This window comes from Salmo trutta, chromosome 22, assembly GCF_901001165.1.
Source record: "Salmo trutta chromosome 22, fSalTru1.1, whole genome shotgun sequence".
In the NCBI taxonomy this organism is placed as follows: Eukaryota; Metazoa; Chordata; class Actinopteri; order Salmoniformes; family Salmonidae; genus Salmo; species Salmo trutta.
Window position 1 is genome coordinate 8651094 of NC_042978.1, and position 18581 is coordinate 8669674.

The 18581-nt window shown below is 46.6% G+C and overlaps 1 protein-coding gene across 3 annotated transcripts in view; it reads right to left on the minus strand.

Annotated features, from left to right (window-relative positions):
- LOC115158003 (zinc finger protein GLIS1) overlaps window positions 1-18581 on the minus strand; it is a 122778-nt gene that overhangs the window by 20186 nt on the left and 84011 nt on the right. For 2 of the 3 annotated variants that reach the window (XM_029706443.1, XM_029706445.1), the window contains 2 exons: window positions 5727-5888; window positions 2442-2552 (listed from right to left, as the gene is read on the minus strand). In XM_029706443.1, coding sequence (XP_029562303.1) covers window positions 2442-2552; window positions 5727-5888 — 273 coding nt within the window. The remainder of the gene's footprint in view (window positions 1-2441; window positions 2553-5726; window positions 5889-18581) is intronic. The other variant, XM_029706444.1, reaches the window with a different exon arrangement.

Consider the following 18581-nt stretch of genomic DNA (forward strand, 5'->3'; position numbering starts at 1 on the left):
GACATAAGTAACATCAGGGCTATGGTAAGAATAAAAGGACATTTGTGTAAACTGGCCCACAAGCACAAAAGTCTTTAATAAAGCAGTGAATCAGTTCGTTAGTGGTGGCATCTCAACCACAGAGACTGAGAGGAAATGACAGGCTTAGAGGCCCGCTTCCCGACCACAGGCAGCCCACTTACTAGGACGAGGAGAAAGAGAGGGATCAGGACAACTAGTCCATCTAAGCTATCGTTCTGTTCATCCATTCTCTCGTTTACAGGTTGGACAAGCCAACGGAGAAAGCCAAGAGGATAGATACGCGGTTCGAAGCATGCACTACCTCGCTCACAGATATCCCAACAGATTAGTATACCAGGGCTGCCATCTGAACTACTTCAATGGAATTCATTCAGGATGGATTTAATAGCCAGTCTGGATAGATATTTGAGTTGGCATGAGGCTTTTTCTTTTATATCTGAGCCCTGGAATCAAGATTCCAGATGGAACGCTGTCTTTACGTATCACAGACCGATTCGACAATCATCACATTGTAAGTTGACACTCGGACAACGTCAGTAAGTGACCGAACACATGTGGTGATTGGCAACCGTTCCTTACCAGCGCCTTGCAACAATTCATCAAGTCTAATTGGGCCTCTGCCTTTCACAACATGACGCTGTAACAGATTGGACTGTCTTTTTTTCTGTTCCAAGATAGAGTGAGGGGGTTTGTTTGACATGTGTCCACAACATCTGGCCACTGGGGTATTCGGCTCGAGCTACAGCTTATTAACAATGGTGCAAGCCTCACATGTTTCTGTTTAACAGCAATGGTAAGCAAAGGAACACATTATCCAGGCCCAGGCCACCACCGCTCAAGCCCTTTAGACACAATGAGACCATTCTGTCGCTCCATTCTCCCCATATTTACCAAGCCCGATCAGCGGAAGAGTGTGCTGTAGACCATGAACATGACGAAATGTGGTCCAACCTGATCTATTGTCAGGGAAATAGTTTTCAAAGGCTCTGCTAAATTGAACCAACTGTGTGAAGCCGCGAGGAAGAATAAGCACTAAAACGGAGATGATTACACCTACTGGGGGACATTTGCGACGCATGTGGCCTGATAAGATCGACAAGAGTCTTAACACGCTCTCAGTCGTCATTGAATTTCTTCACTTTGACTTGAAGAGCACCGGCGAAACAGGGCTCGTCTCTTTTGAACGTCAGCCATTTAACATTCAGTTGATCAGCACGGCGGAGTGGACCCTTTTCCGGCTTACAAGTCATCGACAAGTCATCGATGTGCTACGCACTACTTACCTGGAAACGAGAACCAAGGACTAGCGCTAATATCTAGGGTCCTCCCGCTGGGGTGGAGATGATTGTGGACTACAGGAAATGGAGGACCGAGCACGCCCCCATTCTCATCGACGGGGCTGTAGTGGAGCAGGTTGAGAGCTCCAAGTTCCTTGGTGTCCACATCACCAACAAACTAACATGGCCCAAGCACACCAAGACAGTCGTGAAGAGGGCACGACAAAACCTATTCCCCCTCAGGAGACTGAAAAGATTTGGCATGGGTCCTCAGATCCTCAAAAGGTTCTACAGCTGCACCATCGAGAGCATCCTGACTGTTTGCATCACTGCCTGGTATGGCAACTGCTCTGCCTCTGACCGCAAGGCACTACAGAGGGAAGTGTGTACAGCCCAGTACATCACCGGGGCAAGCTTCCTGCCATCCAGGACCTCTATACCAGGCGGTGTCAGAGGAAAGCCCCAAAAAATGTCAAAGACTCCAGCCACCCTAGTCATAGACTGTTCTCTCTGCTACTGCACGGAAAGTGGTAACGGAGCACCAAATCTAGGTTCAAGAGGCTTCTAAACAGCTTCTACCCCCAAGCCATAAGACTCCTGAACATCTAGTCAAATGGCTACCCAGACTATTTGCATTGCCCCCCCCCCCCACCCCACCCCCTCTTTTACGCCGCTGCTACTCTCTGTTATTATCTATGCATAGTCACTTAAATATCTCTACCTACATGTACATATTACCTAAATTACCTCGACTAACCGGTGCCCCCGCACATTGACTCTGTACAGGTACCCCCTGTATATAGCCTCGCTATTGTTATTTTACTGCTGCTCTCAAATTACTTATTCCTTTTATTTCTTATTGTTATTCTTATTTTTTTAAACTGCGTTGTTGGTTAGGGTCTTGTAAGTAAGCATTTCACTGTAAGGTCTACACCTGTTGTATTCGGCAGATGTGACTAATACAATTTGATTTGAGTTAACTGGTCAAGAGATGTACAGTGTGAGAAAGTGGAGGCTGGAGAAGCTAGGATGGCTCCTTCAATGCATTCTGGCCATTACAATGAGCCCATCCTCTAATTTAAAGGGACAGCTTTTTGGGGGAGGATTGTCAGTAAATTCTCTCACTCTCTCTGAGTGTCTTACCTTTCTACGCACCTGTTGCTCTTTGGCCGAGTGGATCTTGACGTGTTTGCGTAGGGAGCTGGGGTCGGTGTAGCGCTTGGTGCATCCAGGGATCTGGCATGCGTACGGTTTCTACAGAACACGATGAACATATGAACAGTGTATGATTTAAAGCAACTAGTTATTCCGTAATGACAGCGCAGTGAAGCAGCCACAAGTCAAAGCAACCTAACATTTCGAAATGGATTAATACAAAACCGCATGTGAACTCAAGAACATGTAGGCATTGGCCATAGGCACTAAGTTACATTGCCAAAGAAGAGCAAAAATCAAGAACAAGAATGCACACAAAAACCACACAGAATAGTAATGAAATGTGATGAAATAAGAAGGCAAAGATAGCCTCCTACCTTTCAGCTGAGAATACAGAGAGTAACTGAAGAAATTGAGGGCAAGAGAGAAGGAATGAGAAAGAGAGTGAAATATAAAATATAAATTGAATCAAATATTCAATTTGACAACATTTTTAAGCACTACAAGAAATCCCATTTAAAGTAGCACATTGGCACTCCATGGAAGATTGACGACATAAAGATCACATGTGTTATAAGGTTTATAAAGATACATGCTCGTGAAGTTGTAGGGCAAACTACGCCAAAAGATGTGAGGGGGGGCAGTAAACATGATCACCGAAAGCAACAAGCACTTTGCTACACCCACAATAACATCTGCTAAATATGTGTATGCGACCAATAACATTTGATTGGATCACTACACCAGTGGTGTAAAAACGACTGCTCTCCCTGTCATTGACTTTCCTCATTGTCACACAATATTACTGAAGAAAACACAGCATGCAGCCTGGCGATGGAGATATTTTCCCCTTGTGTTTACCTGACCAAAAGCATGTGGACACATGCTCATCAAACATCGCATTCCAAAATCATGGCCATTAATAATATGGAGTTGGTCCCTCCTTTGCTGCGATAGCAGCCTCCACTCTTCTGGGAAGGCTTTCTACTTGATATTGGAACATTGCTGCGGGGACTTGCTTCCATTCAGCCACAAGAGCATTGGTGAGGTCGGGCACTGATGTTGGGTGATTAGGCCTGGCTCGCAGTTGTCGTTCCAATTCATCCCAAAAGTGTTCAATGGGGTTGAGGTCAGGGCTCTGTGCAGGCCAGTCAAGTTCTTCCACGCCGATCTCAACAAACCATTTCTGTATGGACCTCGCATTGTGCACGGGGGCATTGTCATGCTGAAACAGGAAAGGGCCTTCCCCAAACTCTTGTCACAAAGTTGGATGTACAGAATTGTATAGAATATCATTGTATGCTGTAGCGTTAACATTTCCCTTCACTGGAACTAAGGGGCCTAACCCGAACCATGAAAAACAGCCCCAGACCATTATTCCTCCTCCACCATTGGCACTATGCATTTGGGCAGGTAGCATTCTCCGGGCATACGCCAAACCGAGATTCATCCGTCAGACTGCCAGATGGTGAAGAGTGATTCATCACTCCAGAGAACGCATTTCCACTGCTCCAGAGTCCAATAGCGGCAAGCTTTACACCACTCCAGCCAAGGCATGGCATTGTGCATGGTGATCTTCGGCTTGTGTGCGGCTGCTCGGCCATGGAAACCCATTTCATGAAGCTCCCGACGAACAGTTATTGTGCTGAAATTGCATCCAGAGGCAGTTTGGAACTCGGTAGTGAGTGTTGCAGCCGAGAACAGACGATTTTTACTCGCTATAGCGGTCCTGTTCTGTGAGCTTGTGTGGCCTACCAATTCGCGGCTGAACCGTTGTTGCTCCTAGATATTTCCACTTCACAATAACAGCACATACAGTTGACGAGGGCAGCTCTAGCAGGGAAGACATTTGACGAACTGACTTGTTGGATAGGTGGCATCCTATGACGGTGCCACGTTGAAAGTCACTGAGCTCTTCAGTAAGGCCATTCCACTGCCAATGTTTGTCTATGGAGATTGTATGGCTGTGTGCTCGATTTTATATACCTGTCAGCAACGGGTGTGGCTGAAATAGCCGAATCCACTCATTTGAAAAGGGGTGTCCACATACTTTTGTATAGTGTATGTTTTTTCTCTCTCTATACAGTGTAATATAAGGTGACCATTAAAGTGAAAGGTGATACGCCTCTTTATTAGTTCTCCGTTTGTACCTCGCTCATTTCTGTAAATAACACATTGTTATTCCAAGCCACTCTCAGCACCACTCATCTCTGCCCTGTTTGTTATTCCTGCGCAACGCCACCCCGACACAGACCCGATGAGTGGAGAAAAGAGCCAGCGAGGGAGAGAAAAACACACACAACTTCTTTCTAGTATAAATATCATAGTTGAAAATGATTTTTCCCCAAAGTGTGTTTGGCAGGGTGGCGGGCGGCGGAATTAGGCTCTCGGCGGGGCGCTAATGTGCGGCCATCAGCGTCTTGGGCCGGTGGTGGAATTGGCTGTGTCAGTACGGTAGTGAGGCTGGGGGGGCTGAGGCTGGTTGAGGCCTGTGGACTGTGATAAAGTAGGACGTTGGAGGAGTAACGGAGACAGGAGGAATGAGTAGTGGCTGACTCAGGCTTTCCTTTCCTCTATATGCAGTCATTGGTTTCCCCCCCTGTAGCAGAGAGAGACAAGGCAAAGCCCTGTCTGAGCCGAACGCTCCGCGCTAACCTAACGGCTGCTTATTTCACATACTGTGACTCGAATCGGACTAATGGAAGTGATATTTTAATGATCTGTAGCATGTCGTGGCACCGGCACGGCCTCTGGCTGACGGAGGGAGTGTGGGGCGAGTGAGAACCTGCGTGCTACTCCCTGACTGATGGTCCGCTTATTGAACTGTGACACTGTCAATGGATGGAAATGGGCATTGAGGTTTGGAAATGGGCACTGACTCTTTCAAGTGTACAATTCCATTTTCCTTTAAGTTTAGTGAATGGTAGCCTTGGAAAGGAAGGGGGAAAAGAAGGGAAATCTAAACAAACACTGGTTGATGCTAAGTAAAATAAAAATTCCCCCATACACCGTAACCAGGGTTGGACGTTTGGGGATGCCCACTAGTGATTGTTACTCCTATAACAAATCAGGTCACCCCTATCAGAGTTCAAATGTTAACAATGGCCCCTCCCACTGCTTTTATGGCACTCACACCCACAATGAGTGTCTAAAATAACCCTGACTCGAACCCCTTACAACAGCCTTGATCCATGATCTACAGCAGAAAGGAAACAGGAGGTAGGAATTGTGGGTAGTAGAACCAGAGTGGAGGCTGTCTCCATGTGTTCTGACCGTGTCCAGGTGAGTGCGCTGGTGCTTGGCCCGGTCGCTGGAGTTGCTGAAAGCTTTCTGGCAGCCGGGGTGCTGGCACAGGTAGGGCTTCTCCCCCGTGTGGCTCCGTAGGTGGATCTTTAGGTTCTCCAGGCGGGAAAAGGCCTTGCTGCAGCCCTCAAACTGCAGGAGAGGATAGATAAGAGAATAGAAACACACACACACAGAGAGAGAGAGAGAGAGAGAGAGAGAGAGAGAGAGAGAGAGAGAGAGAGAGAGAGAGAGAGAGATCAATAAGAAAGGAAGGCTGTAAACAGTGGTACAATGAAGCCACTGTGTCCATGTACCTCTGTGACTCAGAGCAGCGCATGCTCCCACTCTTTCCCCCACTCCTTCTATCAGTCACACAGCTGGATGAGTCCCTTCCTTACAATGACACCAGGCCATGGAAACTAACAGATACTGTACCGGCCATGCTCAAAATCTTCAATTTTCACATGGGCTGGGCACTTGCGTTTCCACAGACCACTGTAAAAAGCTATTAGTAACCAAATTACATTGATTTAGTCCCAAATGGCACCCTTTTCCCTGTTTAGTACACAACTTTTGACCAGTGCCCATAGGGTTCTGGTCAAAAGGAGTGCATTATTTAGGGAATAGGGTGCCATTTGGGACTCAGACATTGTCATATGAGCTAGGAACACCTCACATCTGTATTTTACAGATGTAGGATCTTAATTTGAGCCAGTTTGCTACAGCAGGAAAATAATCCTGCAGAAAGAGGAAATATGAATTATTATGTGGATTACAATTAATATACATTTTTCTAGTGGATGGTACATATTTCTTATGGGAAAATCAAGTCTGAAATTTCTAAATGGAAATTACAAACTTCAGAAGCCTTTTCAAACCTGAAATACACTACAAGTTTTACATTTCCAGCATTGCAACAGGGCGATCAAATTTAGATCCTACATCTGTATATACATGCCTACAGTACTAGTGTTACTACAACTTGCTATGTAGCTACTGGTGAGGCTACAGTGCAGGGAGACGATAGTAAGCCCATACTACCAAGAGACAGGTAGTGGGTTGCAGGAGAAACGACAGTAAACCTATACTGTACAGTGACAGTTAATGGGTGAAATGCAGAGCATAGTATATGAGGGTAGATGAACTAGATAAGTGGCAGTGAGTGTAAAGAAGCCCATTACATCTGATCCTGACTGGCCACTCAGCCCATTTGATCCTATCCACTCAGCCAATGAACGCCACAGATTTGCTAGCACACCCATTATTCATGAGTCTGCTCGCATATCCTCCCCCGCTCATCAACACAAACACGGCTGATTGGCTGAGACAGTGGCCATCCTCCTCCTCCTCTATGCATGCTACTGTAAACAGCCATTAAGTGTATGGAGCACCCCTGTACATGTAGAGTACAGTACACCTCAACGTAACTTATATCCCACTTCGTTAATCTGTCTTAGCTATTCACGGGGACTCGCGGCAGTGGCTACGGTTAGCCTGACATCAATACCAGTCATGGTTGCTATCATGGTCCACAACAATGAGAGCCTTTGGGGCCACTGAGGAGCATTGCATCAAGGCCCTTTCAGTTACAATTACTTTCCTGTTACCCTATCTGAGGGCTCTGCCGGCTCCACCTCCCTGGCCATTATGCATCGATCAGGGGCGTGGACACACACACATGCGTGCGAGCAAACGCAAACACACACACACACACACACACACACACACACACACACATACATACACACACACACACACACACACACACACACACACACACACACACACACACACACACACACACAGCCACACACACACACACACACACACACACAGGGAGGGGACTAGTAGGGTCGCCTCACTCTGTGGCCTGGGCAGCAGTGAAACCTGACATGGAGGAACTGCTCTCTATTGTCCCCTGACCTTTAGTGAAGCCTGTGTGTGTGTGTGTGTGTGTGTGTGTGTGTGTGTGTGTGTGTGTGTGTGTGTGTGTGTGTGTGTGTGTGTGTGCGTGTGCGTGTGTGTGCGCGCACGCACTGGGCTGGGGAGTGTCGGGTTACGCCCAAGGAGAGAGACACACCATTCTTCTAATGGCCCTTCAGTCCTGATCTGAGCTCAATGCTCATACATGGCCTCCTTCATTCACTCACAGCACAGGCAGGAAGCGCCATCTATTCACAGCCCCCTCCATTTAATATGGACGAAACCTAACCCTGTCATGGGAGAGCTGGGTCAGATGACCGAGGTTGTGTGTGTGTGTATATGTGTGTATGTTTGTCCGTGCCTGTCTAAATGTGCTATTCAAACATAAAAAAAGAGACCAGAAGACTCCTTTGTCTCATCACACTCACATAGCTTACTCATCAGCACAACAGCTCCGTACTCAGCAACCCCATAGAGACTCACGGTTTTGTTGTGATAAGTGGACACCTTAAAGCTGTTAACACACACACACACAAACACACAAACACACAAACACACACACACACACACACACACACACACACACACACACACACACACACACACACACACACACACACACACACACACACACACACACACACAGCCACAGTCGTTTGGATTGTAGAAAGGGCAAGGATAAATATCACACAGAAGACATGATACGGCATGTAATGCACAGTAGATTTCAGTACACCAATGTCATGAGATCAACCCGACCATGCGACATCAACACAGGGCAGAGAAATGTGCCTACTCAGGCCTCCTCAATCGGAGGGCTTGGGAAACATCTAAAAGTGTCAGACAATACACACTGGAGTCGTATTATTCTAGAAGCAGGGTCATCAAATGTATAGGACTGAGAGGGGGGGTGGGTGGAATTTCCATAAAATCTCAGAGAAGAAGCCCTCTATACTAGCATGTCAGTCCTGACAGACACATACCGTGCCGACTCTTGAAATACAGGGCCGAACATTTGAGTTTGGAAAACAAATATAAACCTTATTGACGGGCCAAATGTGTGTATTTATGTAGAAGGGAAATAATCAGTCTTTCATTCTTTCTTTGACGCAATACAAATTTGAAGCTAAATGAGAGTTATAGGTCCGTGGAGAAAAGCGTGCTAATCGTGTTGCTCTGGATATTAAAGTGCCCGAGGTCGGCTGGCAGTGAGACAGTGCCTGTGTCCCAAATGGCACCCTTTAGCCCACACAGAGCCCTAGAATAGGGAGCCATTTGGGACGCAGGCAGGGAGGGTGAAGTTTCCCCGCCTGTTGAGAGCCTACTACCACCGCTGGGCAAGGGCACATGATTCACAGGACATTGGTTTACTGACCGGCTCATAGAGCATTTACTGTGCATGGTCAGGTGTTGCTAACCTGCCAGTCAAAATGGCATCTGTTAGTGTAGTGGGTTACTGGGAAGGTGTCGGCAAAGTCGAAAGCAAGACTGGGGCATAGGTTGAAATTCTACAGCGTGCGTATAACTTTACTGCTGTGTGAGAGCTACTGAAGCTATTTTGTACAGAGAAAAAAAATGTCACAAAGAATTTGGTTGTTGATTTTTCCGTGAAATGGATGAGCATAGATGTAAAACAGGACGACATGGAAGAAGGTATGGGTGGGAAGGCCTGGAGCCAGCCGAGGTGTCGAAACCACACAGGACAGCTTCAGCTTCTTCTAAACACGTCTTTGATATTATTTGTGAAAGCAGTTTAGACGCTAATCACATGAATTGCTTTAAACATGTTTGGCTTTCCCCTCTGAATGATTGGTTCTAAGGTAAACGGGCTCGATAACCACACGAAGGGAGCAGGCGAGCAGGGCCTGAGCCGGGTTTGACACCGTCTCACTCTGAGAGGGCGGCTCGGGCAGCTCGGTAAACATTGGGGTGACGGTGGGTTCTGACATGGCCGAGGGGCCGGCAGCCGATCACAACAGACAGCTTGTGGGCCCAGAGAGCTGGGCTGTGAAGGTACAGCGAGCTTGAGGCCTTCATGGGAAATTAATTCTGACTGGCAAAGAGAAGCCCAAACAGTTGGCCGCCTAAATGGCCGCAGTGTATCGCTAACCTACAAAAAAAGAGCTCATTAGAAAGAGCCTGACTGAGATGCCGGAGAAGATCGAAACAAACCGCTCGTTTATTGCGTAGCATTGGGGGGAAAAAGCTGCCGCTGACATCTCAGACATCATTTTGATAGAAAGCCTTGAGAAAGAGAGAGAGAAAGAGAGAGAGAGAGAGAGAGAGAGATGAAACGAAACAAGTTTTCTCAGGAGGTTCATTTCTTTAGAAATGCACTGTATTCGACTGTATCGAGGTCACGTAAGCGAAAGCCTCACCTTCTCAATGTGCTTTTTTTGTGAGGAATAACTTTTGAAAGTTCTTTCTCTCGACAGCTATAGTCTCCAGTGTTGCTGCTAACAGGAGGGAATCCTTTGATATCAGTGAAACCCCAGCAGGGCCCTGTCACGTTTCTGGCCTGCTCTCACCACCATCCGTTTGACTGGTGGCTTCTGACTAATGATGAGAGAAATGAGATGAAAATGTTTGGCTGCTAACTAGCATGAAATCCCTATTACTCATTTTGAGAGGACCTTCAGTAAAAGCAATAGGTACTCCGGGGCTTAACAAGGCCCACCGGTTCTCCGCTTTGATTAATTTCAGCTAATGCATCGAGGCTCTGTAATTGCCTAAGCTTCTAACGGGGTGAAGTGTTCTCTTAAAGCCTAATCTGGGAATCCAACACAGCGCCACAGAATAAAACCCTAGATAAAAAGTTATACTGGTTTCTTCTCAGTATTATTCTAATCGGAATAGGTACTGGAAGTGTGTTCATTTATCACAAGGTGCCTTTTTATACGCTGACCGACGAGGAAAACCGCCAACACTTCAGGATCTGTTCAGCTGAAAAATGCTGGAGCGGAGCGTTCAGGCTGCGGCTCGGGGAAACATGTGCGTTTAATCTGCCTGCTTCCAAATGCCCCGTGGCAACCACAGCAAAGAGCAGAAAAACGTAAATGGATGAAATTATATCCATATGATTCAACGAGACAGCTAAGGAGAGGCAGGTTTCTCATGTGCTTCGTCAGGGTACCAAATTAAAGCCAGCTTCGCTAAAACATTTGCATTACATAGTTTACACATATCATTTCCACAGCCAAGCAGGACCCCTTTTAGCAGCCAGACTCATCTGTTGCGAATAGAGGACCTAATTTGAATCAAAGATAGGGGACGATTTTTTTTTCTTCTCCTTTCCATTTCTCAATGCTGGATTGAGATGAATTCACACACACTTTACTTTGTTTTTCTTTTGCGTCATTCCCCCTTATCCTCAGCCCAAACTCTCACAGCACTTGATTTATGAATGGTGAGATATGAGTACACGCATACACAGCAGTGACTAAGGCAGGACTGTTGTCCAGATGGAACCGAGTGAGCGAGCGCTGCCGAAGCGATAGCTCGCTCAGCCGATAAATTGGTGGAAGGAAGTAGTCATGTAAATGACTAAAGAAATTGTTCCGATCAGCCATTTTGTACTCACACGGTCCCGCATAGTTTGGGGCAGATGAAAAAGTTTGTGAATGGCATCGTCTACAACAGGAAGCATTCCTATGATGACTAAATGAGGCATCCAGCATAATGGCCCACCAGCTGCTCTCTGCCACAACAAGGGGCCTGCGTCCCAAATGGCACCCTATTCCCGATATAGTGCACTACTTTTGACCAGAGCCCTATGGACCTTGGTCAAAGTAGTGCACTATAAAGGGAATAGGGTACCATTTGGAATGAATCCTAGCACTTTTGATGGAGATTGAGGGGGAACTATATGGTGGATTTGAACCCTTGTTGCTATGGGGGACTGGTATAGAACGACTTATAGAACTACTTTGGGTAAGTCTGGCTCCAGAATACATGGTGAGTCGAGTCGTCATGGAAGCACTTAACCTGTTGAGACTCAGGGGGCCTGCGTTCACATATGTGCCAGCTTCCAGGCCCTGTATTACATTAGAGAGCTAAGATGTGATTTCCTCGTGATCGGGGCATCGCTGGGTTTATGGCCCAGTTTGAGAGGGAGAGGGAAGTGGGGTCACACACGCGTACCATAGTACAGCCCTTCTCTCTTTGATAAAAGTAAAAAGGATATATCTTATTTGCTGATCTGATGTCCTTCACTGTTAGCGTTCAACAGCAACTGTTCATTCCCAAGCCGAACTCCCAGTTCCCACGTAAAAGCGAAAATGCCCTCAATGTGCCATTGGTTCAGTGGCACACCTTGTCTGTGTGTTACCTTGAAACTGGCCCGTGTTCATTCGTACCCAACCCTGTATGAAAACAGACAAACTGTGCAGGAGTTCCCATTGAAATGCACTCAACTTCCAACACAAACGGGGTCACGTTTCAGCCAAGTGACCAACCGCATCCATATCAATGCGTTCAAATGAGAGTGGACAATGTTTAGACTGCACCAGTACTAAAGCCTTAACAGTAGTCGTTTTTTTTTTGGCAGACTTGGATGTTACAGGGCAGAAGTTGACTTTTAAATCATGGTTGCGCCAACAACAACAAAAAATAATCTGAAGGGGTTTCTGAAACGTCAGTCCATTTGAGATTGAGGGAAGTTCAGTTGGAGGGCTTGTGTATTGGTTACAGCCAGAGTCTTATATTCAGGAGCCCTTATATATATTTTTGTTCAATGTAAGGCTCTGGTTACAGCAATGAAGATAGGTAAAAGAAAGACATTGGTTTTGGTGGACGAAAATCATTCCGGATCTTTACTCTTGCGAATAATCATTCAATGAGAGGTGATTGAAACTCATTATTCAGAGTTGGTGCGTCATGACTGTGTTTTATGGAGCTGTATCTCTCTCTCTGATTACTGGCCCTGTGTTTACCCTAGCTGCCCTAACCATTTCTAATAGCTAATTAGAGTGTATTACACAGCCCTGGTGCCATGACCATTAGTAGACCATCAAGGCATTAATTATAAACCTTTTCGCTGCAACTCGAACCCCCAACGTGAGGGGATCGTTAGTGAAAATCCTTAACACGATATGTGCTTTGAGACGGCTGCTGGACTGATGTTACTCCCAGTCAATACCGTATCATCTGTGACAGGTCTGAGAGCAGCATCCTCTCTCCTCTCTCTCTGCCAACCCGGGCTCAATCTGTCCAGGTCCTCTCCCTCACACCTGCTTCCATTCCCCCCTGCACCTCTTCTCTCCTCTCCACACCCCTTTCTGGGCAAAGCTCCTCTTCCTCCAAGGCTTCAGTGGGTTCCACAGTGGGGACTGTTATACAAGTGGATGGATTCAGGCGCCTGTTAGATGGCATTTATTAGTTGATCGCTTTGATACTTTTTTCTTCTAGATTGTTCTATGTTAAAGCAGCTTGACTCATACCGGCTCTCTCTTAACTCAATCAACCGTTTCTTCATCTCTTGAATCCCTCTCTCTGTCCACCACTGTCCCTCTCTCCCTCCTCCCGTGTACCTCTGACGTCAGTCTCTCGTGCATCATCCGGCTCTCCCTAACTCCGAAAAAGCAGGAAAATGTATGCGCTCACTACTGTAAGTTGCGCTGAATAAGAGCGTCCGCTAGATGACTCAAATGTACAATGTAGCCTTCTCTCTCTCTCTCTCTCTCTCTCTCTCTCTCTCTCTCTCTCTCTCTCTCTCTCTCTCTCTCTCTCTCTCTCTCTCTCTCTCTCTCTCTCTCTCTCTCTCTCTCTCTCTCTCTCTCTCTCTCTCTCTCTCTCTCTCTCTCTCTCTCTCTCTCTCTCTCTCTCTCTCTCTCTCTCTCTCTCTCTCTCTCTTCTTCTTTCTTTCTTTCTTCCCCCCCCCCCCCCCCCCTCCCCCCCTTGGCAAACTGCTGCTTGTCCACGCAACAAAATAAACATTTCAGAGGCGCCGCGTGCTGCCAAGCCAAACGCCTTGACGCCACAGGCCCCATATTATTCAGAGAGAAAACAGTCGCTGCGAAATGAAACAATAGGTCAAGATGGCATTGTGATCACCGCCCAGCACTGGCCCAAGCAAGGCGAAGAGCCGAAGAGAGAGAAAGGGCATTTTGCGCAACTAACAGTCCCTCGGAAAGAGATCGAACAGCGAACAGCGGGACGTCATTCACTCTGCTGGAGAACGTCCAGACCACTAGAGCCTTCTGGGTAATGGAGAATGGAGCGGCGGCTGCCCGAGACGTGGTGAAACTGAACTGCTAACGGTGCCCTCTCGGTTTGTTCAGTTCTTAGTGTGCCAAAGTCGTGCTCTCTTGTCTTCTCTCTCTGGGCGTCGGGGAGTCCAGTTTCACGCCAACGTGGGGATACGGCTGGCTGTGATATATCAGCCTGCAACCGGCATTCAATGTGTCAGTCCTTATCAAGGCTCAAGTATATCACCCCTCATTCGTACTTCAGCAGATGTCCAAGTATTCACTTCTGAATAAATCAATTCATATCAACATTTTAGTAAGTGGTTCCATGTTCACATTTAATAAGTCAATCCCCATTCACCACCAATCTGCATTACTGTTTTGGCCCATGTTCCTAATGCCTGGCTGCAAACACATTCGTTTAAGTGCAAAAACAGTCTCTGTTCCTGAGCAATTACTTTGGACAAAAGCAACCTGCCAACTGCAGGAATTGTGAGGTTCCAGTGTTCCCGATTGGTATTCCACAGTAAACGTTTTTATATTTATGGAATATTTTCCATTACATTTCTCATCAGACACTTGTTTATGTTAGCCGTAATATGAGTCTGGGCCTGGCACTTGCTGGCCGCACACCGTGGCCACACAATGTTTTTTCACATGCAATATCCATTAACAGTACCATCGGTTGACCAAATTGTGCATGACCTAATGTAAATCTTGGCTTTATCCCTTTAAAATATGAAACTTGGCACATCAGCAACACTGATTTTGGTTTCATTTTGCTCTGTGAAATGGACAATCTGAAAGGATCGGTCCTACGTGCCACAAACTTAATCGTTGTTATTACAGAAACCAAAGCTAGCATAAGACAGGAGAAACAATAAAAAAGTTCCCAGACTTATCCTTAATTCTGTAAGGAAACAAAACCAATGGTTATAAATCCAGCATAAACCTTTTACATCTATGTTAAACTAATTCCGAGGCTGAACCGATCAAATGTGAAACACATGTTTGAAGTTGTACAGGATCCTTTTCTGGAGACTGTTCAGCGTCACTGGAGGGGTGTAAAACTCTATGGGAGGAATGTAAATCAGATGTCTACCAATCGAACTCTCTGGTTCTGAATAAACCAAGCCAGTAGCACCAATCAATGGGGCCTGTACAATGCCACAACACAGCAGGTTAAACATTCTAGGCGCCGGTGTCATGACAAAATTCTCCACTATGACAAAGCGTGGAAGTTACTGTGATGTCGTTGCTCTCCCCCCCCCCCCCCCCCCCCCCCAGTCCCCCCCCATCTCTCTGGTCTAGGGTTGAAAAATTCCGAGAACGTTCAATAAATTCTCTGGGTTTCCAGAAATACTGGTTGGAGGTTCGGGATTTCCTGCTTATTCCCTCCTGATTCCGGAAACCCTCCAACCGGGATTTTGGGAAAACCAGTTCCCGGAATTTTGCAACCCTACTTTGGTCTCTCTCTCTCTCTCTCTGGTCTCTCACCCTCTCTGGTCTCTCTCCCTCTCTCTCTCTTTCTGGAGAGAGCTCTGATACAGCTCTGTGGTGCATCTCCATTAAAACAGGCAGAGTGAAGGCTTGACAGCGTAAACAGACAGAGCCTGTAGGGAGTGTGGACAGCCTCATTGGCCTGGAGGACTGAACACTTTGCTGGGGAACGCTCCCAGCTCTAATTGCCCTGCTGGATTCCAGCTGTGAGTCAGCGTTACAGAGCGCAATGTTCTGCCAACGCTATGAATGCTATGAAAAAGCTCACAAATATGGATCACATTCAGAACGTACCAAATCACTTTCAGGTACATCACACAGCGTGTTGAGTTGATTCTGGGCTGAATACTTTGGGGATGACATCATTTTTATACAATGACACAACTAAACTCTCTTCCATTTTCCTTCTGGCCTCCTCTTCCTTTCAAAACCCTCAAACGTCACCTGCTAGCTAGCCAACCTAGCCACTGAACACATATGTCAACATAACCCTACCACATAACACATTCTATTTCAATCCATTAAAAAAATGCTAACATCCATCCTTCTCTCTCTCGACAGTGCCAGTGTCTGTACTGTAGCTACTTTATATTCGTTTCTGGCCCAGAGTGACACTGGATCCTGGTCTGACTCTGGAGTCTGGACTGGTCTGAGTAGAGGCGTAGTCCAGGGGCTGGGGTCTGGCGGCCCTGGCTCTGAGGCAGACATGGTCTGGGTTTCTGGAGAAGGGCATATAAAGGTGTCTCTTGTTGCTCTGTTTATTGGGAGATGTGACGGCGGTCAGGCTAGGCGAGGTAGATGATGTTTCTCTGGGCTCAGTGGTTTGTGTGATGCGTGTCCCACTGACACCCAGCCCCCCTTGCTACATTAATACCTCAACAACACCCACTCCATCTCTGGGTACTGAGAGATTTACCTCTGTCCACATACTGTTCACACACTGTCCCACACACTCACCAACAGACCCGGCTCACACACTGCGGCTCACAGAGAATGTTTGCGGAATGGCTGCTGCTCGGTCACAAATTGTGTCTCGTCAGTCAGTACAAAACGAGGCTAGTGTTACGTAGGGAGTACTACGCTCGAGAAAGTATATTTTTCTTTTTCCTGGTAAACTGCCTCCAAATGTTTCCATAATAAGCTTGTCTGTCCTGAGGATTTAAATGGTTTACAAGCAAGGCCCCATGTTTTATATGACCCTTGACACTGCAGCATTAGAGAACCCAAAGTGCTTTGTTTGGAAGCGTTAGGAACAGTGGCAGCATCCCAAACGGCAACCCATTCCCTATATAGTGCACTACTTTTGACGAGAGTCCTATGGGAACTCTATGGGACCTAGTCAAAAGTAGGCTGCCATTTGGGACTAGGGTGCCATTTGGGAAGGTACCCGTATCAGAGTGGATCTGGTCTAATGAGGCCCATTACCTCAGAGGGAGATCCCAAAACACATGTTAGACCAGTGTTCTACAACAGGCCTGTTCAGGTCCCCATCCATCCCTCAGAGATCCCAGGAACGTGCCTGGATAATAGACCCTGAACACGGCTCTGTTCGTCTCTCCCATGTATTAGAAAACTGATCTGGCCCACTGGTGAGGTTAAACTGATTAAGGAATTGGATCGGACACAATTATGACACAACCACTGCGCTATGTTAGAGTCAAGCCTGTCAACTTCAGCCCGGTCGATCAGGTTTCTGATACAAAACCGTGATTAAATGTTAAGGAAATTACAAACTCAAAATATTGCATTCCAGACAAATGTAATTAGGGTACCGCATATAGTGGATCGTCCATGCTTTGATACCTGGTTACGCAGTCTGAGACAGGGGAGCTGGTTCACTGCATCTCTAACTTTGTTTCACTGTGGCTTCGTAATACTTTTATCTGTGTCAGCTGTAGTGAAATGAAATATAAAAATGACTATTGAGGCTCTTTATTTGTGGTCGTAATCATGGTTCAGCAATATATATATATATAGCTATAAGTATTTAGATCCAGACCCAAATGACTACGGAGAGAGAGAGTAAGAGAGAGAGTGAGAGTGAGAGTGAGAGTGAGAGTGAGAGAGAGAGACGAGAGAGAGAGAGACAGAGAGAGAGGAGAGAGAGAGAGAGAGAGAGAGAGAGAGAGAGAGAGAGAGAGAGAGAGAGAGAGAGAGAGAGAGAGAGAGAGACAGAGAGAGAGAGAGAGAGAGAGAGAGAGAGAGAGAAACAAGACTGGATTGCATTACTGTAAAGAGATTGACTGGAAAACTTTTATGGCTTGACAAGAACTTGGCCTGGCCTATTTGACAAGGAAAACAAGCAAGATCCATCTATTTCCAGGCCTTTCATTGCCATGCCAAAACATCAGTCTCAGACCATTTCTGCCAGCAGTTTCATCATACTAATATATGTATCGCATATGGCCAGTGTTTCTCCACTATTAGCATGACGCCCGAGACAGCCAAGTGGCACATAGGATCTGACAGATGACAGAAGATAACGATGGCATGACATTATGGCTTCATTGCACCAATAGAAGACGCGGAATAACAATTGGACGTGGCTGACCACAGGCTTGATCGATAAGAGATTGGGAGGGCGGGTACATAAATGATTGACAGCAGGCAGGGACGCTCTGATGCCACAGTCGTACAGCGGTGGTAATCATGGGTTGACACTGTCATTTCCAGATACACCGCAGACGGTTACTGTGGGCTCCTATTGCCTTGTGCTCCAAATTCAATTACTCTGGGCTTTCAAATTCTAGGCAAGCTATCAGAACTCAAGTTCCCCATACAATTATCCATTTAGTCCTGACATGTAAAAAAAAAAAGAAGCCTCCTCTCTCTTTCTCCCCTATTGCTTCTGAGTATTCATGTTTAACTGAATCGTACAGAGTTCTCCCTCCCCTTCTCCTCCAGTACAGAGTGTGTGGGTCTCTGTGAGCGCTGAGCTGGCTCATGCCTACAGACCTGGCCGTCTAGGTTAAAATTCTGCATCATATGTCTTCATTGCAGGTAGCTGCTACCGGGCCAGAGTCCCAGCCTCTGAAAGATTGCGCTGGCTAAGCAGTCCAGACAGTCCAGAGTGTCAGCGGCTCGTACTGGTACAAACACATTAATATCAACGTCAGTCGCCGCCCGCGCCCTGCGTCCAGACAGCTCCGGTTTCAGTACAGCGTTCAGGGGAAAAGTCGGGTCATGTGTAGAACCTCAGTTTTAATTAGCTAATGGCACTCGCCGTTTCATCTCC